This window comes from Delphinus delphis, chromosome 4, assembly GCF_949987515.2.
Source record: "Delphinus delphis chromosome 4, mDelDel1.2, whole genome shotgun sequence".
NCBI lineage: Eukaryota > Metazoa > Chordata > Mammalia > Artiodactyla > Delphinidae > Delphinus > Delphinus delphis.
The window spans coordinates 90,677,226-90,704,830 of record NC_082686.1 but is presented as its reverse complement, the minus strand read 5'-3'; the positions used below and the strand labels follow the sequence as shown (position 1 = coordinate 90,704,830).

Here is a 27,605-nt window from a genome sequence, read left to right as displayed (position 1 = left end):
TGTTCTTCTTTTTCTAATTCTTTTAAGTGGTAGGTTAGGTTTTGTGAGATTTTTCTTGTTTTTAGAGGAAGGCCTATATCACTATAAACTTCCAAGAATGCTTTTTATGCATCTCATAGATTTTGTATGGTTGAGTTTTCATTGTTCTTTTAACAACTTTATTGGAGTATAAATGCTTTACAATGGTGTGTTACTTTCTACTTTATAACAAAGTGAATCAGTTATACATATATATATGTCCGCATATCTCTTCCCTCTTGCATCTGCCTCACTCACACCCTCCCTATCCCACCCCTCTAGGTGGTCACAAAGCACCGAGCTGATCTCCCTGTGCTATGCAATTGCTTCCCACTAGCTATCTGTTTTACATTTCGTAGTGTACATATGTCCATGCCACTCTCTCACTTTGTCCCAGCTTACACTTAACCTTCCCCGTATCCTCAAGTCCATTCTCTAGTAGGTCTGCACCTTTATTCGCATCTTGCCCATGGTTCTTCATGACCATTTTTTTTTTTAAGATTCCATATATATGTGTTAGCATGTGGTATTTGTTTTTCTCTTTCTGCCTTACTTCACTCTGCATGACAGTCTCTATGTCCATCCACCTCACTACAAATAACTCAGTTTCATTCCTTTTTATAGCTAAGTATTATTCCATTGAATATATGTGCCACATCTTCTTTATCCATTCAGCTGTTGATGGACACTTCGGTTGCTTGCATGTCCTGGCTATCGTAAATAGAGCTGCAATGAATATTTTGGTACATGACTCTTTTTGAATTATGGTTTTCTCAGGGTATATGCCCAGTAGTGGGATTGCTGGGTCATATGATAATTCCATTTTTAGTTTTTTAAGAAACGTCCATACTGTTCTCCATAGTGGCTGTATCAATTTATGTTCCCACCAACAGTGCAAGAGGGTTCCCTTTTCTCCACACCCTCTCCAGCATTTTATGTTTCTAGATATTTTGATGATGTTCGTGCTGACCGGTGTGAGACGATATCTCATTGTAGTTTTGATTTGCATTTCTCTAATGATTACTGATGTTGAGCATTCTTTCATGTGTTTGTTGGCAATCTGTATATCTTCTTTGGAGAAATGTCTATTTAGGTCTTCTGCCCATTTTTGGATTGGGTTGTTTAATTTTTTGATATTGAGCTGCATGAGCTGCTTGTAAATTTTGGAGATTAATCCTTTGTCAGTTGCTTCATTTGCAAATATTTTCTCCCATTCTGAGGGTTGTCTTTTGGTCTTGTTTATGGTTTCCTTTCTTGTGCAAAAGCTTTGAAGTTTCATTAGGTCCCATTTGTTTATTTTTGTTTTTATTTCTATTTCTCTGGGAGGTGGGTCAAAAAGGATGTTGCTGTGATTTATGTCAAAGAGTGTTCTGCCTATGTTTTCCTCTAAGAGTTTGATGTTTTCTGGCCTTACATTTAGGTCTTTAATCCATTTTGAGCTTATTTTTGTGTATGGTGTTAGAGAGTGTTCTAATTTCATTCTTTTACATGTAGCTGTCCAATTTTCCAAGCACCACTTACTGAAGAGGCAGTCTTTTCTCCACTGTATATTGTTGCCTCCTTTATCAAAGATAAGGTGACCATATGTGGGTGGGTTTATCTCTGGGCTTTCTATCCTGTTCCATTGATCTATATTTTGGTTTCTATTCCAGTACCATACTGTCTTGATTACTGTAGGTTTGAGTATAGTCTGAAGTCAGGGAGCCTGATTCCTCCAGCTTGGTTTTTCTTTCTCAAGATTGCTTTGGCTATTCAAGGTCTTTTGTGTTTCCATACAAATTGTGAAATTTTGTGTTCTACTTCTGTAAAAAATACCAGTGGTAGTTTGATAGGGATTGCATTGAATTTGTGATTGCTTTGGATAGTAGAGTCATTTTCACAATGTTGATTCTTCCAATCTAAGAACATGGTATATCTCTCCATCTATTTGTATCATTAATTTCTTATATCAGTGTCTTATAATTTTCTTCATACAGGTTTTTGTCTCTTTAGGTAGGTTTATACCTAGATATTTTATTCTATTTGTTGCAACGGTAAATAGGAGTGTTTTTAAATTTCACTTTCAGATTTCTCATCACTAGTATATTGGAATGCAAGAGATTTCTGTGCATTAATTTTGTTTCCTGCTACTTTACCAAATTCATTGATTAGCTCTAGTAGTTTTCTGGTAGCATCTTTAGGATTCTCTATGTATAGTATCATGTCATCTAAAAATACTGACAGCTTTACTTCTTCTTTTCCAATTTGGAATCCTTTTATTTCTTTTTTTTCTCTGGTTGCTGTGGCTAAAACTTCCAAAACTATGTTGAATAAGAGTGGTGAGAGTGGGCAACCTTGTGTTGTTCCTGATCTTAGTGGAAATGGTTTCAGTTTTTCACCATTGAGGACAATGTTGGCTGTGGGTTTGTCATATATAGCCTTTATTATGTTGAGGAAAGTTCCCTCTATGCCTACTTTCTGGAGGGTTTTTAACATAAATGGGTATTGAATTTTGTCAAAAGCTTTCTCTGCATCTATTGAGATGATCATATGGTTTTTCTCCTTCGATTTGTTAATATGGTGTATCATGTTGATTGATTTGCATATATTGAAGAATCCTTACATTCCTGGGATAAGCCCCACTTGATCATGGTGTATGATCCTTTTAATGTGCTGTTGGATTCTGTTTGCTAGCATTTTGTTGACGATGTTTGCATCTATGTTCATCAGTTATTTTGGCCTGTAGTTTTTCTTTGTGACATCTTTGTCTGCTTTTGGTATAAGGGTGATGGTGGCCTCGTAGAATGAGTTTGAGAGTGTTCCTCTCTCTGCTACATTTTGGAAGAGTTTGAGGAGGATAGGTGTTAGCTCTTCTCTAAATGTTTGGTAGAATTCGCCTGTGAAGCCATCTTGTCCTGGGCTTTTGTTTGTTGGAAGATTTTTAATCACAGTTTCAATTTCAGTGCTTGTGATTGGTCTGTTCATATTTTCTATTTTTTCCTGGTTCAGTCTCAGAAGGTTGTGAATTTCTAAGACTTTATCCATTTATTCCAGGTTGTCCATTTTATTGGCATATAGTTGTTTGTAGTAATCTCTCATGATCCTTTGTAGTTCTGCAGTGACAGTTGTTATTTCTTTTTCATTTCTAATTCTATTTATTTGACTCTTCTCCCTTTTTTTCTTCATAAGTCTGGCTAATGTTTTATCAATTTTGTTTATCTTCTCAAAGAACCAGCTTTTAGTTTTATTGATCCTAGCTATCATTTCCTTCATTTCTTTTTCATTTATTTCTGATCTGATCTTTATGATTTCTTTCCTTCTGCTAACTTTGGGGTTTTTTGTTCTTCTTTCTCTAACTGCTTTTGGTGTAAGGTTAGGTTGTTTATTTGAGATATTTCTTGTTTTTTAAGGTAGGATTGTATTCCTATAAACTTACCTCTTAGAACTGCTTTTGCTGCAACCCATAGGTTTTGGGTCATCGTGTATTCATTTTCATTTTTTTCTAGGTATTTTTTGATTTCCTCTTTGATTTATTCAGTGATTTCTTGGTTATTAATTAGTGTGTGGTTTAGCCTCCATGTGTTTGTATTTCTTACAGATATTTTTCCTGTAAATGATATCTAGTCTCATAGCATTGTGGTCGGAAAATATATTTGATATGATTTCAATTTTCTTAAATTTACCAAGGCTTTATTTGTGACCCAAGATATGATCTATCCTAGAGAATGTTCCATGAGCTCTTGAGAAGAATGTGTATTCTGTTGTTTTTGGATGGAATGTCCTATAAATATCAATTAAGTCCATCTTGTTTAATGTATCATTTAAAGCTTGTGTTTCCTTATTTATTTTCATTTTGGATGATCTGTCCATTGGTGAGAGTGGGGTGTTAAAGTCCCCTACTATTATTGTGTTACTGTCGATTTCCCCTTTTATGGCTGTTAGTATCTGCTTTATGTATTGAGGTGCTCCTATGTTGGGTGCATAAATATTTATAATTGTTATATCTTCTTCTTGGATTGATCCCTTGATCATTATGTAGTGTCCTTTGTCTCTTGTAATAGTCTTTGTGTTAAAGTCTATTTTTTCTGATATGAGAATTGCTACTCCTGCTTTCTTCTGATTTTCATTTGCATGGAATAACTTTTTGCATCCCCTCACTTTCAGTCTGTATGTGTCCCTAGGTCTGAAGTGGATCTCTCGTAGACAGCATATATACGGGTCTTGTTTTTGTATCCATTCAGCCAATATATATATCTTATGATGGGAGCATTTAATCCATTTACATTTAAGGTAATTATCGATATGTACGTTCCTATTTCCATTTTCTTGTTTTGTGTTTATTTTTGTAGGTCTTTCCCTTCTCTTGTGTTTTCTGCCTAGAGAAGTTCCTTTAGCATTTGTTGTAAATCTGGTTTGGTGGTGCTGAATTCTCTTAGCTTTTGCTTGTCTGTAAAGCTTTTGATTTCTCCATCAAATCTGAATGAGATCCTTGGCTGGGTAGAGTAATGTTGGTTGTAGGTTTTTCTCCTTCATCACTTTAAATATGTGCTGCCACTCCATTCTGGCTTGCAGTTTCTGCTGAAAGATCAGCTGTTAACCTTATCAGGATTCCCTTATGTGTTATTTTTCCCTTGCTTCTTTTAATATTTGTTCTTTGTATTTAATTTTTGATAGTTTGATTAATATGTGTCTTGTCCTTGAATTTATCCTATATGGGACTCTGTGCTTCCTGGACTTGATTAACTATTTCCTTTCCCATATTAGGGAAGTTTTCAACTATAATCTCTTCAAATATTTTCTCAGTCCCTTCTTTTTCTTTTCTTCTTCTGGGACCCCTATAATTCGAATGTTGGTGCATTTAATGTTGTCCCAGTGGTCTCTGAGGCTGTCCTCAATTCTTTTAATTCTTTGTTGCTTATTCTGCTCTGCAGTAGTTATTTCCACTATTTTATCTTCCAGGTCACTTATCCGTTATTCTGCCTCAGTTATTCTGCTATTGATCCCTTCTAGAGAATATTTAATTTCATTAATTGTATTGTTCATCACTGTGTTTTTGCTCTTTAGTTCTTCTAGGTCCTTTTTAAACGTTTCTTGTATTTTCTCCATTCTAGTTCCAAGATTTTGGATCATCTTTACTATCATTATTCTGAATTCTTTTTTCAGGTAGACTGCCTATTTCCTCTTCATTTGTTAAGTCTGGTGGGTTTTTGCCTTGCTCCTTCATCTGCTGTGTGTTTCTCTGTCTTCTCATTTTGCTTATCTTACTGTGTTTGGGGTCTCCTTTTCACAGGCTGCAGGCTCTTAGTTCCCATTGTTTTTGGTGTCTGTCCCCAGTGGCTAAGGTTGGTTCGGTGGGTTGTGTAGGCTTCCTGGTGGAGGGGACTAGTACCTGTGTTCTGGTGGATGAAGCTGGATCTTTTCTTTCTGGTGGGCAGGACTGCATCTGGTGGTGTGTTTTAAGGTGTCTGTGGCCTTATTATGATTTTAGGCAGCCTCTGTACTAATGGATAGGCTTGTGTTCCTGTCTTGCTAGTTGTTTGGAATAGGGTGTCCAGCACTGTAGTTTGCTGGTCGTTGAGTGGAGCTGTGTCTACGCTTTGAGATGGAGATCTCTGGGAGATTTTTGCCGTTTGGTATTACATGGAGCTGGGAGGTCTCTTGTGGTCCAGTGTCCTGAACTTGGCTCTTGCAACCAGAGGCACAGCCCTGACGCCTGGTTGGAGCACCAAGAGCCTGTCCTCCACACACCTTATAATAAAAGGGAGGAAAAAGAAAGAAGGAAAGAAGAAGATAAAATAAAATAAAATAAAGTAAAATAAAGTTATTAAAATAAAAAGTAAAAAATAAGAAAAATTTTTAAAAATAATTAAAAGAAGAACAGACAGAACCCTAGGACAAATGGTAAAAGCAAAGCTATACAGACAAAATCACACACAGAAGCATACATATACACACTTAGAAAAAGAGAAAAAGGGGGAAAAAATGTATATATATCATTGCTCCCAAAGTCCACCTCCTCAATATGGGATGATTCGTTGTCTATTCAGGTACTCTACAGATGCAGGGTACATCAAGTTGATTGTGGAGATTTAATACGCTGCTCCTGAGGCTGCTGGGAGAGATTTCCCTTTCTCTTCTTTGTTCGCACAGCTCCCAGCGTTCAGCTTTGGATTTGGACCTGCCTCTGCATGTAGGTCACCTGCGGGTGTCTGTTCTTCACTCTAACAAGATGGGGTTAAGGAAGCAGCTGATTCAGGGTCTCTGGCTCACTCAGGCCGGAGGGAGGGAGGGGTACGGATGCGGGGTGATCATGCGGTGGTAGAGACCGGCGTGCCGTTACACCAGCCTGAGCCGCACCATGTGTTCTCCCAGGGAAGTTGTCCCTGAATCACAGGACCCTGACAGTGGCGGGCTGCACAGGCTCCCAGGAAGGGAGTTGTGGATAGTGACCTGTGCTTGCACACAGGCTTCTTGGTGGCTGCAGCAGCAGCCTTAGCATCTCATGCCCGTCTCTGGGGTCCGCTCTGATAGTCGTGGCTCGCGCCCGTCTCTGGAGCTCCTTTAAGCAGCGCTCTTTATCCCCTCTCCTTGCGCACCTGGAAACAAAGAGGCAAGGAGAAGTCTTTTGCCTCTTTGGCAGCTCCAGACTTTTTCCCAGACTCCCTCCCAGCTAGCTGTGGTGCACTAGCCCCCTTCAGGATGTGTTCGCACAGCCAACCCCAGTCCTCTCCCTGGGATCCGACCTCTGAAGCCCGAGCCTCAGCTCCCATCCCCCGCCCGCCCCAGTGGATGAGCAGACAAGCCTCTCGGGCTGGTGAGTGCTGGTGGGAATCTCAGCTTTGCCCTCTGAACCCCCATTGTTGTGCTCTCCTCTACGGCTCCGAAGCTTCCCCCCTCCGCCATCCGCAGTGTCCACCCACGAACGGGCTTCCTAGCGTGTGGAAACCTTTCCTCCTTCACAGCTCCCTCCCACTGGTGCAGGTCCCAACCCTATTTTTTTGTCTCTATATTTTCTTTTTTCTTTTGCCCTACCCAGGTACATGGGGAGTTTCTTGCGTTTTGGGAGGTCTGAGGTCTTCTGCCAGTGTTCAGTTGGTGTTCTTTAGGAGTTGTTCCACATGTAGATGTATTTCTGATGTATTTGTGGTGATGAAGGTGATCTCCACATCTCACTCTTCTGCCATCTTGAAGCTCCTCCCCTCATTGTCTTTTGTCTCAAGGTATTTTTAGATTTCCTCTTTGAGTTCATCATTGACCTTTTTTAAATTTTTTTTGTAGCATGTTATTTAGTCTCCATGTAATAGTTTTTTTCTTGTTTCTTTTTCTGTGGTTAATTTCTAGTTTCATGCTGTTGTGGTCAGAAAAGATGCTTGAGATAATTTCTATACTTTTAAATTTGTTGAGGCTTATTTGGTTCCCTAGTATGTGGTCAGTCCTAGAAAATGTTCCATGTGTACTTGAAAAGAATGTGTATTCTGGGGTTTTCTTTGCATGTAATGTCCTGAAAATATCAATTACATCTATCTGTTCTGCTGTATCATTTAGGATCTTTGTTGCCTTCTTGATTCTCTGTCTGCAACTATTATTGTATTCCTGTCAATTCCTCCCTTTATGTCTGTTAGTATTTTATGTATTTGGGTGCTCCTATATTAGGTGCATATATATTGACAAGTGTAAAATTCTCTTCTTGTATTGATGCTTTTATTATTATATAGTGTCCTTTATCTTTCTTTACGGCCTTTGTTTTAAAGTCTATTTTGTCTGATGTGAGTATTGCGACCCCCACTTTCTTGTTATTTCCGTTTGCACGAAATATCTTTTTCCACACGCTGACTTTCAATTTATGTGTCTCCTTTGCCCTAAAGTGGGTCTCTTGTAGGCATCATACAGTAGGCTCTTATTCTTTTATCCAGTCTGCCACTCTGTGTCTTTTGATTGGAACATTTAGTCCATTGACATTTAAGGTAATTATTGATAGTTATGTACCTATTGTCATTTTAAACCTTGTTTTCCCATTGATTTTATATTTCTTCTTTGTCCTTTTCTTTTTCCTTTTGTGGTTTGATGATTTTCTTTTTTATTATACTTATATTCTCTTCCTTTTGGTTTTAGCCAATCTGTTGTATGTTTTTGATTTGTGGTTGCCCTGTTTTTCAAGTATGTTATCCCCTTCCTTTATCTACTTGCCTTAGACAAGTAGTCATACTGGCTCAAACACATTCTAGGAAAAAACATCTACATATTCTTACTCTCCTCCCCCACATTTTATGATTTTGTTGTCCTCTTTTACAACTTCATGTTAATCTCTTTTGCTTTTCATTGTTGTTATCATCACTTTCACAGAAAATTTTTAAATTTTTTTTTAATCTGTGTACTGGCATATTTAAGTGATTTATTTTCCAGTTGTAATTTTCTCTTTCCTATAGATTCTTACTTCTTTTGTATTTAGAGAAGACCTTTCAATATTTCCTTTAGGATAGGTTTAGTATTGCTGTATTGTTTTAGTTTTTGCTTGTCTGAGAAATTCTTTCTCTCTCCCTCTATTCAAAATGATAATCTTGCTGGATAGACTATACTAGGTTGCAGAGTTTTCCCTTTTAGGACTTTGAATATATCTTACCATTCCCTTCTGGCCTGCAACATTTCTGAGGAGAAATCAGCTGACAGCCTTATGGGGTTCCCTTGTAATTAACTCTTTGTTTTGCTCTTGCTTCCTTTAGAATCCTCTCTTTATATTTAACTTTTGCCATTTTTAATATAATATGTCGTGGTGTAGGTCTGTTTGGGTTTATCTTGCTTGGGATTCTCTGTGCTTCCTGTACTTGGATATCTGTTTCCTTCTTTAGGTTTGGGGAGTTTTCAACCATAATTTCTTTAAATACATTTTCAATCCCCTTTTCTCTTTCTTCCCCTTCTGGAATCCCTATTTTGTTTGTTTGGCATGCTTTATATTATCCTATAGGTCTCTTACATTGCTTTCTCTTTTTTTCTTTAATTTGGCTTTCTGTCTTCTGTACTGATTGGGTGATTTCCATTATTCTATCTTCCAGGTCACTTTTTTGTTCTGCATTATTCATTCTGCTATTCATTGCCTTTAGCTCAGCTTTCATCTCTGCAAATGAGTTTTCTAATTTTTCTTGGTTTCTCTTTATAATTTCTAGCTCCTTTTTACAATACTCTGTATTTTTGTCTAGGCTTTCTTAATTCCTTCAGTATTTTCATTGTCTCCTTTTTGAAATTGGTGTCTATTAGACTGAAGAGTTCTGTTTCATTTGTTCTTTCAGAGGAATACTCTTGGTCTTTTAACTGGGCGTGGTTCCTCTGTTTCTTCATTTTACTTGTATTTCTCTTACTCTGTGAGTTTAGGAGAAACAATTATCTACTGTGGTCTTGAAGGGCTATTTACATTTGGGGGCACCCCTGTGTAGCTTGTGTGGGTTTAGTATATTTGGTGTGAAGACTGTTTTTAATATGGATACATGTCACCTTTTTCCTCAGCATGTACTGGTCATTATCCCCTTGATAGGGGTGTGCAGATGTGGTGACTGGTGCCTGGTCTTGGGATTCTCAGTGGTGGTGGTTCAGGCATGCCCCTGGAGCACACGATGGGAGTGGAGGCAGCTTGCAACCACTCCTGGTGTCTGCAAGGTTGGCAGCAGTGGCTCATGAACATTCCTGGGGTCTGAGGGGGAGGCGCAGGGGCCCACGACCACTCCTCGTGTTTGGGCAAGTGGCAGTGGCATCTCACGACAGCCCCTGAAGCCCATGCAGTCAGTGTCCTGCCCTCTGCGAGCATGTGCACAGGGGAAAAGGCTACAATCTGTGCCCAGCTCCTCCCCTCGCGCACCCCCCAAACAATGATGACTGGTCTCTAAGCAGCCCAGGCTTCCTCTGAGTACACCCCCAACCACAGTTGCACTAGATTCCAGCCCCCTTAGTCTATCTCCACACAACCAACCCCAGTCCTCTCCCCAGTTCTGATCCCTGAAGCCCAAGTTCCAGCCCCCAGCCCCCACCAGCACTGGTGGACATGCATCAGGCTGGGGAGTGCAGGGTGGCAGCAATGACCACCTGTGCAGTTCTCCCTCAGCTCTGGCTACCACAAACCAACTGCTATGCTCTCCTCTGAGGCTCTAAAGCTCACCTTGTGTCCCGGCTGATCTCCCTGCTAGTGAGGAAACTTACCCTGGTGCAGAAACCTTTCCTCTTTCACACCTCCCTCCCAGGAGCTCAAGTCCTGACCCAATTCCTTTCTCACTTTCCTTTTTTTCTTTTTTCCTACCCAGTTACATGGAGATTTTCTTGATCTTTCAGCAGTCTGAGGTCTTCTGTCAGCATCCTGTAGATATTCTGTTAGAATTGTTCCACATGTAGATGTATTTTTGATGTATTTGTGGGAGGTGAGCTTCACATCCTACTACTATTCCATCATCTTGTTCGTTCCCTAGTTCTTTTACCCTTTATATTACCCCTTTTCTTGTTCTTCAGAGGTTTGAGATGCCAGCGCACGGAAAAACTGCCTCCAGATTCACAGGCACTGCAAAATAAAATTGGAAATCTTCATTAAAGTGTATATGGGGAGAAGTGTGATACAGTTGTGGGGGGCCATTATTTGGAGGAAGTGATAAGAAATAATGTCTCTGAGAATAAAATCGTTAGTAAAGCCATTACAGTATTTTTTGTATGCCTTTAGCAAATGAGTTGGTACTAATTTGTGTTTAGTTTATGTGCTCTGATAATGGTAGCTTGTGTTTATATAGTGATTTAAATGCTTAGAAAGTAAAATGACCATTTTCCCCTAGGAAGCTACAGAACATCAGTATTATGTACTCTGCTCAAGTCCACATTGATAATGACTAAGTAAACCAGGCTCTTAAGGTTTTGGATAACAAGTCCTTGGTCTTTAGACTCCATGTACTATGTATACCTTCAAGATAATTGTATTTACCCTCTTTGAGAGAAATCTCTATCTTCCAGTTGATGTTCTTTGGTCAAATGGACTTATTATTCATTAAAACTGAACTGTTAAGAGCCTCAATTAGTTCTCTGTTTTCTGACATTCACTGTGCCTTAAATAATGTTTTACATATTCTTAGTTTGGGGGTAGTATTATTGGTAGGACATATTTTAATTCAGTTTAGTTTAATATAACCTATCATTACCCTAAAATATGTTCTTTTAAATTTTTTTTCCCTTTTGACTGCAACTAGTATTGACATTTAGCAAGAAAGTAAAGGAAATAACATTTGTTGATGCTCATCATGAACTAAACATCTCCCTGAGTGATTTTTTAGGTGTAATTTAATATAATAATGTATCCCAAATAAGACTTTATCTTATAATTCAACATATACTCGATAAGATATTTAGTAAATGGCTACCATATATCAGGTATTGTGCTAGGATACGGAGATAAAAAGAGAGAGAAAACATATTTTCTGATCTTATGGGGTTCTTTTCAGTCAAGGAAAGGAGAGATAAGGCTAAAAATATTGCAGATGCTATGATGCTATGATCACAGTACATAATTCACACATTCACTCAGTAAATGATTTGCCAGGCATAGTTTTATGTGCTGGGGAAATGGTGGTGAATGAAACAAACAAAAATCTCTTCCCTCACAGAGCTGACATTCTAGTAGTTATCCTAAGGATCACAAAGGGACAATCATTTGGGTCATGGAAATGGCTATTAGGAATCTTTGGAACATCAGTTATATATCAAAATGATTGTGTGAACATTAGAAGTAAAGCTACTTTTCAATCTGTAACCTCATATCCTTGAAGTAATGCATAGGGTATGCTGTGGTGGCAGGTTTCCATTATCAGGATCCTTTCTGGAACCAGCCAGTTCCTAAAGCTGTCAATTTTGTCCACCCACACCATCATGAAAGATAAATTCATTTAAAGCTAAATAAGGTAAATGGTACAATTTGTCTCACTTGATTTAGTGGTAATGTCTTCAATTCTGTAGTGTATGTTAGATCTGAAGAGATTTTTCTTTTTTAAATGGAAGACTCTTAAGGATGTTGAACTTGCTTTTTCCATTGTTCAGTCTTTCAATTCTAGTGTCATCCAAATGTGCCTTATCCATCTTATTCTTTCCTTGTGCAAAAAGATATTTTCTGTAAGTTTTCCATATATTAAATTTGGTTAACCATAATAAGATAAACCATACTTTCATAAAATGTCATTATTATTATCATTTAAGAGGCTAGATTTTCTCAATGAGCAGAAATACTGCTTCTTGCACCCTCAAGTTTTGTTGTGAAATCAAACAAAATTACTAATGAAAACATCAAAATACCAAAACCCTGTGAACTCCTACATTGATTTTATTCATTTTGTTAATTTCAGTGAACAGAGCACTACAAAGAAGGCTCTCTCTTTGCAGCCCTCATAAAAACCATTTATTTATTTACATAGTTTTCATTTTTTATTGTATTTTTTCTAAAAATATGTTATTGAATCTACTTTGTTTATTCAGTAAACAGTAAACAATTATTGAGTGTCAGAACTATGCTGGGATATAATGAAACTGACATATAAAATCATCCCCATCAAATGAAGGTGACAGAAAATAAAGATCCCTATATGAAAGGTCAGTAATTCTATGACAGACGTATTTTATACCACAGTTATAATTCTAAACTAGTTTTCATCTTCTTAGCACATAACCTCTCTACAGTGCTTCTTAAACTTTAAGATGTAAGGAATAATCTGAGTAGTATGTTGAAATTGTGATTCCTGGACCCTAGAGAAATTCAGCATGTCTGGGAATCTGCATTTTCACAAAGACCAGGTGTTTTGGGAGTTGGTGACCCTTACCCTTAGACTTCATTTAAAGAAAGAGTTCCTTTGTGACGTTTCCCTTTTGCCGAAACTTTCCTAAGTGAAGGTCCCATAAGGCCTCTTTTCAATGCTCCACCTGTTTATCTTAATGCCATGCTCTCAGGATTTCCAGCTGAGATTTACCAGGTCCATGTGCATCTCATTACCTTGACTTGAAGTAATCCTCCCTAGTGTAGTGCTGACCTTGTTGGAGTCAGTTGTACCTAGTCTGAGAATGACACCACTGACTGTCGTCTCATCCAAAGACTGCATCTAATGGTGCAGCTACCTGGAAGACGATGATGATGGAAGGCCCCCTCGTGATATGATAAAAGAATGCTTTTTAAACAAGGTATTAAGTTTGAACACCAGCTAGGAACTGACTAACTGTAGGGGAGTACTTTACAAATATTAATCATTTAACTCTCATTAACAAATTTATAAAGCAGGTGCTATTATTATGTTCATTTCACAGATAAGGACACTAAGGCTCAGTAACTTTCCCAACATCACACAGCTACTAAGTGGTAGAGCAGGAATTTGAACTCAAGTCATCTGGCTCCAGGATCTGGTGGCTGTAATTAATATCAAATGCAGCCTTTCCCTTAGTCAAAGGAACATCCTGTGATCCTTTTGCTACCACCATTCATATCAGAATGACTTACAGTAAGTTACATAAACAGAAGGAAAAAATAAAACAACAAACAAAAATCATCTCAAAAGGAAAACAAAACAATATAAACATTATATGGGATAGTTTTTAGTGTATTTTCAAATCAAAGGTATATTTCAACTTCAAATTACAGGAACACTCTACAAAGTAAAAAGAGCCCAGTAGACACATAACAACATAGGGTAACATATCTCATGTTCTCAGAAGGGAAGATAACAATTCATTTTACAATTTTTTTTTCTTGAAATACAGGATACTCCATTAAGAGCATGAATTTTTGAGTCAGAAAGATAAGGCTTCTAATTCTTACCTGTCATTTACTTGCTTGATGATCTGTGGCAGTTTGCTTAACTTAATTAATTCTCAGCTTCTATGAAATGGACATGCCAATACAGGGTTGGGTGAATATTAAATAAGATAATTATGTGAAGGGCTTGACAGTGCCAGGAACATTGCAGTCTCTCAACAATCAGTTCCTATTTACTGGTATTATTATTATTAGCAGTAATTAGTAGTAGTAGTAAATAAATTTAATACTTTTAGTAGAATATATTTAGCCAGAATATTTTTGGTGGAAGGATTGTAAAAGCAGTATTGATGGTGAATCTTCCTTTTGACATCATGACTATAAAATGTTTACTTTGTGCCCTTGAGATTCTCTCTTCTGAGATTGGCCCATTTATCTTTACCAGGTGATCAACCCAACACGCCTCAACTGCTAGCCCTGGCCTCACGCCTGCGGGAGAGCGCTGAACTCTTTCAATCAGATGAGATGCGTCCTGCTAATGACCCCAAGGAAAGAGCTCCCATCCGTGTGCGGATGCTGAATGAGATTCTCCAAGACATGGAGAAGAGCTTCCTGGTGCAGCGGGCACCTCCAGGGTTTTACAGGTAGGATGTGTGCTCAAAATTTGTATTTTTTATGCCTCTCAATGAAATATTTGTGTTTAATGTTCAGAATGTGTACCTTCTGTGAACATAACGCTATTTTTTTAATGTGAAGAAATTATTATATCTACAATTTTTTTAACAAATTTATTTATTTATTTATGGTGGCATTGGGTCTTCATCGCCGCACACAGGCTTTCCCTAGTTGCGGCAAGCAGTGGCTACTCTTCATTGTGGTGTGCGGGCTTCTCCTTGCTTTGGCCTCTCTTGTTGCAGAGCATGGGCTCTAGGAGTGCAGGCTTCAGTAGTTGTGGCATGTGGGCTCAGTAGTTGTGGCTTGTGGGCTCTAGAGCACAGGCTCAGTAGCTGTGGTGCACAGGCTTAGTTGCTCCACGGCATGTGGGATCTTCCCGGACCAGGTCTCGAACCCGTGTCCCCTGCATTGGCAGGTGAATTCTTAACCACTGTGTTACCAGGGAAGTCCTGTATCTACAAGTTGAGGGGCATTCTCCTCCCCCAAAGCAAAGTTCAACTGCATAAACAGAGAATAAAGAAAACTTTATTTTTCTTTATACCTGTAAATATTGATATTATCTGTAGATATAATTTATATCTATATGATAATGGTTTAGCAGTATCATATACAAAATGACTTAAGATTTTCTTTTACAATTAAAGTCAATATGAATCAAATGTGTTATAGCTACTGAAAAACCAAATGGATTTATAGGTTGTACTGCGAGAAATATGCTTTCTTGAATGAATCAGGAGATGTCTATATTATTCTGTCCTACTAAGTCCACTTCTAGAGCATTGGATTTAATTCTAGAAACTACATTTTAAGAGGGAGTTAAGTATGTTTAATATTCAGGGGAGAGTGGAATTTACAGGAATCTTGAAACAACCAGGGGATTAGACATATTTGGTTAGAGGGTCACAATAGAGTGATTTCTGAAAACATTTTAACAATTTTAACAGATATTTTAATAAAACAATTTTCACATAGAACAGGGATTCAATTTAGGCTCTTAGAGGATGATACAAATATGTTCTTGTTTTTGAGGTTCCAGAAATAGTAGAAATTAAACAGAGAGGGAAAATGGAGTTTAAAAGATAACATGTTTTAAATGTTTTTGTTTTTTTTTAATAAGTAACATTTATTGACCACTAAGTATGTCTCAGGCACTATGTTAAAGACTCTCCACGCATTAATTAATTTAATCCTGGCAAAACAGCCAATGGATTAGGTACTCTTAGTGTCCCCATCTTATAGATGGAGAAACTGGTATCAGAAAGGCTAAATGACTGGCCAAAATAATAAAGCAGACTTCAGAGAATGTCCTGTCTCTCACTTTACTAAAAATGTTTTTTCTGTTTCTTTTTAAAAAATTTTTATTTTATGTTGGAGTACAGTTGATTAACAATGTTGTGTTAGTTTCAGGTGTACAGCAAAGTGATTCAGCTACACATATACATGTATCTGTTCTTTTTCAAGTTCTTTACCAATTTAGGTTATTACAGAGTATTGAGCAGCATTCCCTGTGCTATACATTATGTCCTTGTTGGTTATCTATTTTAAATGTAGCAGTGTGTACATGTCAATCCAAAACAACCATCTATCCCTCCCCCTGACCCTTCACCCAAGCAACCATAAGTTTGTTCTCTAAGTCTGTAAGTCTGTTTGTTTTGTAAATAAGTACATTTGTATCATTTTTTTAGATTCTGCATATAAGCGATATCATATGATATTTGTCTTCCTCTGTCATATTTCACTTAGTATGATAATCTCCAGGTCCATCCATGTTGCTCCAAATGTCATTATTTCATTCTCTTTAATGGATGAATAATATTCCATTGTATATATGTACCACATCTTCTTTATCCATTCCTCTGTTGATGGACATTTAAGTTGCTTCCATGTCTTGGCTATTGTAAACAGTGATGCAATGCACATGGGGTGCATGTATCCTTTCAAACCATAGTTTTCTTCAGATATATACTCAGCAGTTGGATTGTTGGATCGTATGCTGGTTCTGTTTTTAGTTTCTTAAGGAACCTCCATACTGTTCTCTATAATGGCTGTACCAAATTACATTTCCACCAACAGTGTGGGAGGGTTCCCTTTTCTCCACACCCACTCCAGCATTTATTGTATGTAGACTTTTTGATGATGGCCATTCTGACTGATGTGAGATGATATATCATTGTTATTTTGATTTGCATTTCTCAAATAATTAGTGACGTTGAGCATCTTTTCACGTGCCTCTTGCCCACCTGAATGTCTTCTTTGGAGAAATGTCTATTTGGGTGTTCTGCCCTTTTAACTGGCTTCTTTGTTTTTTTGATATGAGCTGTTTGTAAATTTTGGAGATTAATCCCTTATCAGTTGCATCGTCTGCAAATATTTTCTCCCTTTCTGTGGGTTGTCTTTTGTTTTATTTACGGTTTCCCTTGCTGTGCAAAAACTTTTGAGTTTAAATAGTTCCCATTTGTTTATTTTTGTTTTTGTTTCCATTATTCTGGAAGACAGATAGAAAAAAGATACTGCTGTGATTTATGTCAGAGAGTGTTCTATGTTTTCCGGTAAGAGTTTTATAGTATATGGTCTTATATTTAGGTCTTTAAACCATTTTGAATTTATTTTTGTGTATGGTGTTAAAGAATGTTCTAATTTCATTCTTTTTTTTTTTTTTTTTACATTTAGCTGTCCAGTTCTCCGACCACCACTTATTAAAGAAATTGTTGTTTCTCCATTGTATAGTCTTGCCTCATTTGTCATAGATTGATTGACCATAGATCCTGGGTTTATTTCTGGAATTTCAATCCTATTCCATTAATCTATATTTCTATTTTGGTGCCAGTACCATACTATTTTGATGACTGTAGCTTTGTAGTATAGTCTGAAGACAGGGAGCAAGACAGTCCAAGAACATAGTATATCTTTCCATCTGTTTGTGTCATCTTTTATTTCTTTCATTAGTGTTTTATAGTTTTTGGAGTATAGATATTTTGCCTCTTCAGGTAGGTTTATTCCTAGGTATTTTATTCTTTTGGATGTGAATGGTAAAGGGGATTGTTTCTTTAATTTCTCCTTCTGTTCTTTTGTTCTTAGTGTATAGGAATGCAAGGGATTTTTGTGTATTTATTTTGCCTCCAGCAACTTTATCAAATTCATTGATGAGTTCTAGCAGTTTTCTGGTAGCATCTTTAGAATTGTCTCTGTATAATATTATGTCAACTGCAAAAGGTGACAGTTTTACTTCTTCTTTTCCAGTTTGGATTCCCTTTATTTCCTTCTCTTCTCTGATTGCTATGGCTAGGACTTCCAAAACTATATTGAATAAAAGTTGCAAGAGTGGGCATCTGTGTCTTGTTCCTGATCTTAGAGGAAATGCTTTCAACTTTTCAATATTTACTATGATGTTGGCTGTGGGTTTGTCATACATGGCTCTTATTATGTTGAGGTAGGTTCCCTCTATGCCCACCTCCTGGAGAGTTTTTATCATAAATGGGTGTTCAATTTTGCAAAAGCTTTTTCTGCATCTACTGAGATGATCGTATTATTTTTATTCTTCCATTTTTTGATGTGGTGTATCACACTGATTGATTTGCAGATATTGCAAAAGGCTTGTGTCCCTGGGATAAATCCCACTTGATCATGAAGTGTGATCCTTTTAATGTATTGTTGGATTTGGTTTGCTAGTATTTTGTTGAGGATTTTTGTGTCTGTGTTCATCAGTGATATTGGCCTGTAATTGTCTTTTTAGTGGTATCTTTGTCTGGTTTTGATATCAGGGTGATGGTGGCCTCGTAGAATGAGTTTGGGAGTATTCTGTCCTCTGTGATTTTTTTTGAACAGTTTCAGAAAGATAGATGTTAACTCTTCTCTGAATGTTTGATAAAATTTGCCTGTGAAGCCATCTGGCCCTGGACTTTTGTTTGCTGGGAGTTTTTTCATCACAGTTTCAATTTCATTACTTGTGATTGGTCTGTTCATATTTTCTATTTCTTCCTGATTCAGTCTTGGGAGATTGTACCTTTCTAGGAATTTGTCCAGTTCTTCCAGGTTGTCCATTTTATTGGCAAAGAGTTGCTTGTGGTAGTCTCTCCATGAGAGCCTTTGTATTTCCATGCTGTCTGTTGTAACTTCTTGTTCATTTCTAATTTTATTGATTTGTATCCTCTCCCTTTTTTTCTTGATGAGTCTGGCTAAAGGTTTATTGATTTTGTTTATCTCTTCAAAGAACCAGCTTTTAGTTTCATTGATCTTTTCTATTGTTTTCTTTGTCTCTATTGCATTTATTTTGGCTCTGATCTTTATGATTTCTTTCCTTCTACCAACTTTGGGTTTTGTTTGTTCTTCTTTTCTAGTTGCTTTAGGTGTAAAGTTAGCTCGGTGGTTTATCTGAGATTTTTCTTATTTCCTGAGGTAAGATTGTATTGCTATAAACTTCCCTCTTAGAATTGCTGTTTCTGTGACCTTTAGATTTTGGATCATCGTGCTTTCATTTTCATTTGTCTCTAGGTAATTTTTGATTTCCTCTTTGATTTCTTCAGTGATCCACTGGATGTTTAATAGCATATTGTTTAGCCTCCACATGTTTGTGGTTTTTACACTTATTTTCTAGTAGTTGCTTTCTAATCTCATAGTTTTGTGGTTGGAAAAGATGCTTCATATGATTCAATTTTCTTAAATTTACTCAGGCTCGCTTTGTGGGCCAGCCCTTGATCAGTCCTGGAGAATGTTCCATGTGCATTTGAGAAGAATGTGTATTCTGCTGCTTTTGGATGGAATGCTCTATAAATATCAATTAACTCCAATTGGTATAATGTGTCATTCAATGCCTGTGTTTCCTTATTGATTTTCTGTCTGGATGATCTGTCCACTGATGAAAGTGGGGTATTAAAGTCCATTATTGTGTTACTGTCAATTTCTCCTTTTATGGCTCTTAGTGTTTTCCTTACATATTGATGTGCTCCAATATTGTGTGCATATATATTTAAAATTGTTATAACTTTTTCTTGGATTGGTCCCTTGATTGTTATGTAGTGTCCTAGTGTCCTTCTTTGTGTGTTGTAACAGTTTATTTTAAAGCCTGTTTTTTCTAATATGAGCATTGCCATTCCAGCTCTCTTTTGATCTCTATTTGCACTGAATAACTTTACATCACCTCACTTTCAGTCTGTATGTGTCCCTAGATCTCAAGTGGGTCTCTTATAGACAGCATATATATGGGTCTTATTTTTGTATCCATTCAGCTTGTCTATGTCTTTGGGTTGGGGCATTTGATGTTTATGCTTAACGTAATTATTGATATGTATGTTCTTACTGCCATTTTGTTAATTGTTTTGGATATGATTTTGTAGGTGTTTTTTGTTGTCTTCTCTTGTGATTTGATGCCTAACTTTAGTGTTGTGTTTGGATTCCTTTTTCTTTTGTGTGTGTATATCTATTGTAGATTTTTGGTTTGCAGTTACCAGAAGGTTTTGATATATAAGTCTATATATAAACAGATTGTTTTAAGTTGCTGTTCTTTTAATTTCAAACGCGTTTTCAATGTCCTGCATTTGTGCTCTCCTCTTCACACAATTGCTTGTTTTGATATATATGTGTGTAGATGATTTCCTACCTTTACTGTATTTTTGCCTTTACTGGTGAGCTTTTCCATTTTTAATTTTCTGTTTCTAATTATGGCCTTTTCTTTTCTGCTTAGAGAAATTCCTTTAGCATTTGTTGCAAAGCTGGTCTGTTGGTGCTGAATTCTCTTAGCTCTTTCTTATCTGTTAATCTTTCTCTTGATTTTGCTGTCAAAACTGAATGAGTGCCTTGCTGGGTAGAGTATTCTTGGTTGTAGCTTCTTCCCTTTCATTACTTTAAATATATCATGCCACTCCCTGCTTGCCTGTGGAGTTTCTGCTGAGAAATCTGCTGATAATCTTATGGGAATTCACTTGTATGTTATTTGTTGTTTTCCCTTGTTGCTTTTAATATTTTTTCTTTGTCTTTAAATTTTGTCAGTTTGACTACTAGATGTCTTGGTGTGTTCCTACTTGAATTTATCCTGTCTGGGACTCCCTGGGCTTCCTGGACTTGGGTGACTGTTTTCTTTCCCATGTTAGGGAAGTTTTTAACTATTACCTCTTCAAGTATTTTCTCAGTTCCTTTCTCTCTCTCTTCTCCTTCTGGGACCTCTATAATGCAAATGTTCTTGCATTTAATGTCATCCCAGAGGTCTTTTAGGAGGTCTTCATTTATTTTCATTCTTTTCTCTTTATTCTGTTCTGAGGCAGTGATTTCCACCATTCTGTCTTCCAGCTCACTTACCCATTCTTCTGCCTCAGTTATTCTGCTATTGATTCCTTCCAGTGTGTTTTTCATTTCAATTATTGTATTGCTCATCTCTGTTTGTTTGTTATTTAGTTCTTCTAGGTCTTTGTTAAACATTTCTTGTATCTTCTTGATCCATGCCTCCATTCTTTTTTTGAGATCTTGGATCATCTTTACTATCATTACACTGAATTCTTTTTGGGTAGCTTGCCTAACTCCACTTCACTTCATTGTTCTTCTAGGGTTTTGTCTTGTTGCTTTGTCTGGGAGATATTTCTCTGCCATCTCATTTTGTCTAACTTTCTGTGTGATTGTGGTTTCTGTTCCACAGGCTGCCAGGTTGTAGTTGTTGCTTCTACTGTGTGCTCCCTGGTGGATGAAGCTAAGATGCTTGTGCAGGCTTCCTGCTTGTAGGGAGTGGTCCCTGCTCACTGGTGGTTGTAGCTGGTTCTTTTCCCTCATGGCTAAGGGCCGTGTCAAGGGGCATGTTTAGCAGGCAGCTGTTTGTTTTCCTCAGGAAGACTTTAAGCAGCCTGTCTGCTGATGAGTGGGGCTGTTTTCCTGCCCTGTTGGTTGTTTGGCCTGAGGTGTCATAGCACTGGAGCTTACAGGCTGTTGTGTGGGACCAAGTCTTGGTGAGAAAATGGAGGCTTCCAAAAGGGCTCACACCAATGCGTACTACCCAGAACTGTCGCTGCCAGTGTCCTTGTCCCCGCAGTAAACCACAGCTGCCCGCCCCCCATCCACAGGAGACTCTCTAATACTAGCAGGTAGGTCTGATCCAGGCTCTTATGTGGTCACTGTTTTTTTTTTTTTTTCCTGGATCTGGGTATGCACAGGACCCTGCATGCACCCTCCAAGAGTGGAGTTTCTGTTTCTCCCAGTCCTATGGAATTCTTGCAATCAAACCCTGCTGGCCTTCAAAGCCAGATTCTCTGGAGGTTCCTCCTCCCATTTTCAGACCCCCAGGCTGAGAAGCCTGACATGGGGCTCAGAACTTTCACTCCTGTGGTAGAACGTCTTTGATATATTTATTTCCATTTTGCGGGTCACCCACCTGGGTGGTATGGGATTTGATTTTATTGTGATTGATTGAACCCCTCCTACCATCTTGTTGTGACTTCTTCTTTGTATTTGGATGTTCAGTATCTTTTTTGGTAGGTTCCAGTGGTTTTTTCCAATGGTTGTTCACCAGTTAATGGTGATTTTGGTGTTTCCTTAAGAAGAGGTGAGCTCACATCCTTCTACTCTGCCATCTTGTTTGGATCACCTGTTTTAAATGTTTTATTTGATTTTTGTATAAAGCACAAAAGATAAAAACATACACCTCTTTGTGTAACAGATGCACATATAATGTATGCGTATAACATTCAATAAAAACACGTGTGTGTGAATATGTATATATTTTTTGGATATATGTATGTGTACACACACACACTAGGCATATATATATTATTTATATATATATATATGTCTAGTTCAGGGTTTATCATGGGAAAAGGTGGGAGACAAAGAGGTGCTGGAGAAAGAGTAAGGTAAGAAAACTATTTGGCCCAGAACTCTCTTCATAAGGGTACTTTTGCACCACATCAGTTATATGTATAATATATATATATACACACACACACACAAATAACACCCTGGACTACACATATAGTGTATGATCAAAGCTACAACTAAGACTAAAGAATTGAAACACAGGAATACAAATCTTAATTACATATGAGAAAAATTTCTAACAAGTTGTGTTCTTAAAAAAAAAAAAAAAAAGGTACTGACGAACCTAGTTTCAGGGCAGAAATAAAGAGGTAGACATAGAAAATGGACTAGAGGACATGGTGGGGGGTGAAGCTGGGGTGAAGTGAAAGTAACATCAACATATATACACTATGGAATGTAAAATAGTTGGCTGGTGGGAAGCAGTAGCATAGCACAGAGAAATCAAAATCAGCTCGGTGCTTTGTGATGACCTAGAGGGGTGGGATATGGAAGATGGGAGGGAGGCTCAAGAGCGAGGGGATATAGGGACATGTGTATGCATATGGCTGATTCGCTTTGTTGTGCAACAGAAACTAACACAGTATTATGAAGCAATTATACTCCAATAAAAAGTCCTACTAAAAAAAAAAAAAAACAGTATGATGCTTTTATAGAGTGGTGAACTCATTACCGCTGTAGGTATTAAAACAGGCTAAGTAGCCCTAAGCACCTGAATATTTGGGCTACATGGGGTTTAAGATGCCTTTTAGTACCAAAACTCTGTGATCTGACAAATCACTTGATCTCTCTACACTTTAATTTCTGCATCTATAAAATGAGATGATGGAATGAGACCCTTTTGTAATAAAAACCCTTTTCTGACTTCTGATATTTGAGGATTTTCCTTCATGATTTTAATCTGAAATTCACATTTAAAATCTTTATTTTATATCATCTTTTTAACATTATGACTCTGTATCATAAGACTTTGGAAAACATTCATTTATCACAGCAGACACTTTTAAGGCACTTTGTAAGCCCCAGGTACTCTTGTAAGCACCAGAGAAAGGAGTCACCTTAAGTTAAAAACATCTGCTTGATGAGGTTATATTCCAGCTGGGGGGATGGGGAAACAGAATGAACAAGGTAATTTAGTAAAATATAGTGTATGGTAGATGTAATGACTGCTAAAGAGAAAAATTAAACCACATTATTAAATCCAGCATTATTAAAAAGTCTTTATCAAAGTAGATAAATTATATCTTTTAGAATATATTATGTAAGTTATATTTCCTTCACTTTTAGTTTATAAAAAATTCAGATATTAGTATCCTATATTAAGGACATAGTTTTATATATTATGAAATATATAAAACTTTCTCCCTTTGCCCTTTTTGGCTCTTGCACTAAATACAAGAGACCTCTCTGTGGTCTGAGTTACGTGTATAGTAAACTTTATTATTCCTTCAACGATTTACTTTATCATGCATTTGGAGTAGAAAAGAAAATATTTGTTTTCCTCTGAGTTAACAATGATTAAGCAAGTGATGTTTTCTCCTGTTAATAATATGATTACAGCATACCTTGTATTCCAGTGTGCAAGGCCCAAAATGTTGATTATGATAATGTTCTAACTCATATAACAAACTTTGTAGTTGAAAGCTTATGGTTCAATATTTTGGCATTATTTTAAACTATTACTCTAATTATTGAAAAAAATACATGTTTGTTTGCATTCTTCTCCTTGGCTCTATTTTCATATATATGCCAACAATACAGATAGATACTTCATTCTGATTTATCTAACTGACCTTTATTCTAACTGACCTTTATTCCAAGATTGTCATGAATTTTTACTTTATTTATTTCTGAAATATATAACAAATCATCCTACTTTATTTTTTTTCTTGGTAGAGAATTCACATTTCTAATTATTATTGACACAAAAATTTCAAAATTGCAGTAGACTTTCTACCTTCAATTCTTGGAAGCTCTTCCTTTATGGGAGAGGAAATGTTCAAAGGAAAAAAGATGAGTATGACAGGATGAATATAGACTTTAGGAAGATGGAAAAATTGATTATTTATTATGACAACTATTTAGAGAAAAGATAAAATTGTTAATTACATTGTACAAAACAACATTTGGTGAGCAGTGTTCTTTTTTTTTTTTAATGTTAAGGAATCTTTAAAGATGTTATCCATGTAAGAATCTCACTCTTCAAACCAATGGTGTCATGACAATTCTCATCAAATATACAAGAAGGAAGTCAAATGTGATTTGCTTTTTAAGAAAGTAGTTGACAGAAGTTCACTGTATAAAGCTAAATGTTGCATTTGGAATTTGGATCATGTCTCAAAGGATACTTGCCTTAAAACAAAAAGTGTCACTGAACACTGAAATATCTTATTTTTGGAATATGTGAAAGAATTTTCCCCATTATTTGGCATCAGAAAATTCAAAGATTTCAAGTCCTATGATATTACATCTAAAACTGCCTGACTCTCATTCTCATAAATAAATCTTCATTGAACACTGCTCTGTGCCAGCATACTGATGGAAACTGGCAATATAAGATCCCTACCTTCAAGGAATTTAGCCTAACTCAAGAGGTAAAATATATAAATCATAATTCAAATAAATTTCCAGAACACTTATGCAAAGTGCCCAATGAATGCTACAGGTAAGAAGTGCTATTGGGATTTAGTGAACAGAGAAATTATTACCTTGTGGCATTCAAAAAAGAATTTATAGGAAAAGGGAGAAATTTATCTGGGCTTGAGGGAATCGTAGGATGCCCAGTAAATTAGGGAGTGCTATATAGACTGAATGTTTGTGTCCTCCCAAAATTCATATGTTGAGATCTAATGATGATATTTGGAGGTGGGACCTTTTGGAGATAATTAGGTCATGAGGGCAGAACCCTCATTAATGGGATTAGCACTCTTATAAAAGAGACCCCTGAGAGCTCCCTCATCCCTACTGCCATGTGAGGACAGAGCCATCTATAGACCATGAAGCAAGCCTTCACCAGATGCATAATCCGCCTGCACCTTGATCTTGGACTTCCCACCCTCTAGAACTGTGAGAAATAAATGTGTGTTGTTTATAAGTCAGTCACTCAGTCTATCGCATTCCGTTGTAGCAGCCCAAACTGACTAAGGCAGGGAGCATTACCAGGGGAGGATAGTGTGAAGAGAGACAAAAAGTAGAGGTTGTGTGTGGTGTGCTGAGGAATGAAGCACAGGAAGTGGAATTGTTTGAATGGTTATTTAGTTAATGATTATGGAGAGGTAGGAAGGAATCAAGTTACAGAGTCCCATGAGTGCTCTGTTGAGAGGTTTGGAATTTAGTTATTTTTTACACAAAAGAAGCCATGAAGAAATTTGTGTTAGATTTACCTGGTGCTCCAGATAGGGTGCCCTGGAGTTGGGAAGTCAGGGAGACTACAGGTGTAAAAATGGTATGGAATGCTGAGAACATGATTTGGCACGTTGGAGTCAGGAAGGAAGAGCAAAGAGCAAATTTGGGAGATGGTATTAAGGAAGATTTGAAGAATTTAGCAAACAAGAGGTTCGAATCTTATTTTGGGATTTTTTTTTTAGGGTTAGCATAGAGCTAGGCAAATGAAGCATGGTTTAGTAGTGGAAAGAGTCTCCTCTCTGCCCATTTCTCCAGCCAGTTGGTTAAGGCACTCAGTATCTCTGGTTTTCCATGTAATTGTATGATAATCTGTTGATAAAAATTTCTATCTAAAGTCCCTTCTAGCTCTAAAAATCGGATTCAATGTGTATCCACTGCATTAAGCTTCACAACCTCTACAGTCAAGGGAGATTCTTCTAATCCTGAGGGAGGGAACCAAGAAAGAGCACAATGATAGACTGCAATGGTGCAATGAAAAGCTGCAAAGGGCTCTAGATGTACTGAGCTTAGTAGGCAGTGGAGAGCAGATGCAATGATATATGTGATCAGGGACTATTCATGATAGTGATAGTGAAAGTGAAAGTGTGTTGAAAACTACAAAACATTGCAAAAATATTACTACTATCAAGATTCAGCAGTGTAAAATCTAAATCGTTGCCCCTGAGTAGGGCGGGGATTATGTATCAATATTTCCTTAAGTATTCTGAATTTTCTCTCTCCCTCCTTCCTTTACTGTGATTCTAATATGTACTACTCTACTGCTTCCAAGGGACTGGCATATCTGCAGATGAGATCTTGTGGCACCTGTGTTTTGTTGTTGGCTTCGTTTTAACTCCCTATAGTTATTACTTTGCAAAGGCAGAGTAAGCAGTATGACCCAGTGACCTATGCAGTCTCCACTAAAAAATATATATGTAAAAAATATTTTAGGTTTAGAGAAAAATTGAGTAGAAAGCACAGAGAGTTCCCATATAACCCTTCACACACACATACACACACACAGTCCCCTCATCCCCCAACACATAGTTCCCCTATTATTAACATCTTACATTAGCTTAGTACGTTTGTTATAGTTGATGAGCCAATATTGATGCATTATTAACTAAAGAGTCTACAGTTTATGCTAGGGTTTACTTTTTGTTTTTTACATTCTATGGATTTTTGACAAGTGTATAATAAATAGCATGTATCCACCATGTCAGTATCATTGCCCTAAAAAATCAGTGCTCCACCTCTCCATCTTTCCCTCTCTCCTCCCTGAGCCTCTGGCCTTTTTACTATGTCCACAGTTTTGCCTTTTCTAGAATGTCATACAGTTTGAATCATACAGCATATAACTTTTTCATATGGGCCTCATCACTTAGCAATCTGAAATTGTTTCCTCCATATTAATTTCTTTTTATCACTGAACAATATTCCATTGCACAGATGTACCAGTTTATTTATCCATTCACCTGTTCAAAGAAAGACATTTTAGTTGTTTTCAGATTTTCAAATTTTCACAATTATGAACAAAGCTTTTACATACATTTGTGGGCAGGTTCTTGTGTGGATGTACATTTTCAATTCATTTGGGTAAATACCAAGGAGCACAACTGCTGGATCATATGATAAGCCTATGTATAGTTTTGCAAGAAACTGCCACACTGTCTGCCAAAGTGGCTATACCATTTTGCAATCCCACTAGCAATAAATAAGGTTTTTGGTTGTTCCACATCTTTGTCAGCATTTTCTCTTGTCAGTATTATTATATCATTTTTTAATTTGCAATCCTCTAATGATATATGATCTTGAACATCATTTTATGTACTTTTTAATCTGTATATCTTCTTTGGTGAGGTGTTTGTTCAGATCTTTTCCCTATCTTCATTTAAATTGAATTGTTTTCTTATTATTGAGTTTTAAGAGCTCTTTTTATATTTTGGATGCCAATCCTTTATCAGATATGAATATTGCAAATATTTTCTTAAGCATGCCTGTTGTAGAG

General features: G+C 37.0%; 1 protein-coding gene across 3 annotated transcripts in view; it reads left to right on the top strand.

Moving 5' to 3' along the window:
• The window catches only part of NAALADL2 (N-acetylated alpha-linked acidic dipeptidase like 2), a 1,063,610-nt gene that overhangs the window by 982,322 nt on the left and 53,683 nt on the right, over nt 1-27,605 (top strand). For all 3 annotated transcript variants that reach the window (XM_060011115.1, XM_060011116.1, XM_060011114.1), the window contains one exon: nt 14,193-14,391. In XM_060011115.1, the coding sequence (XP_059867098.1) occupies nt 14,193-14,391 (199 nt within the window). The remainder of the gene's footprint in view (nt 1-14,192; nt 14,392-27,605) is intronic.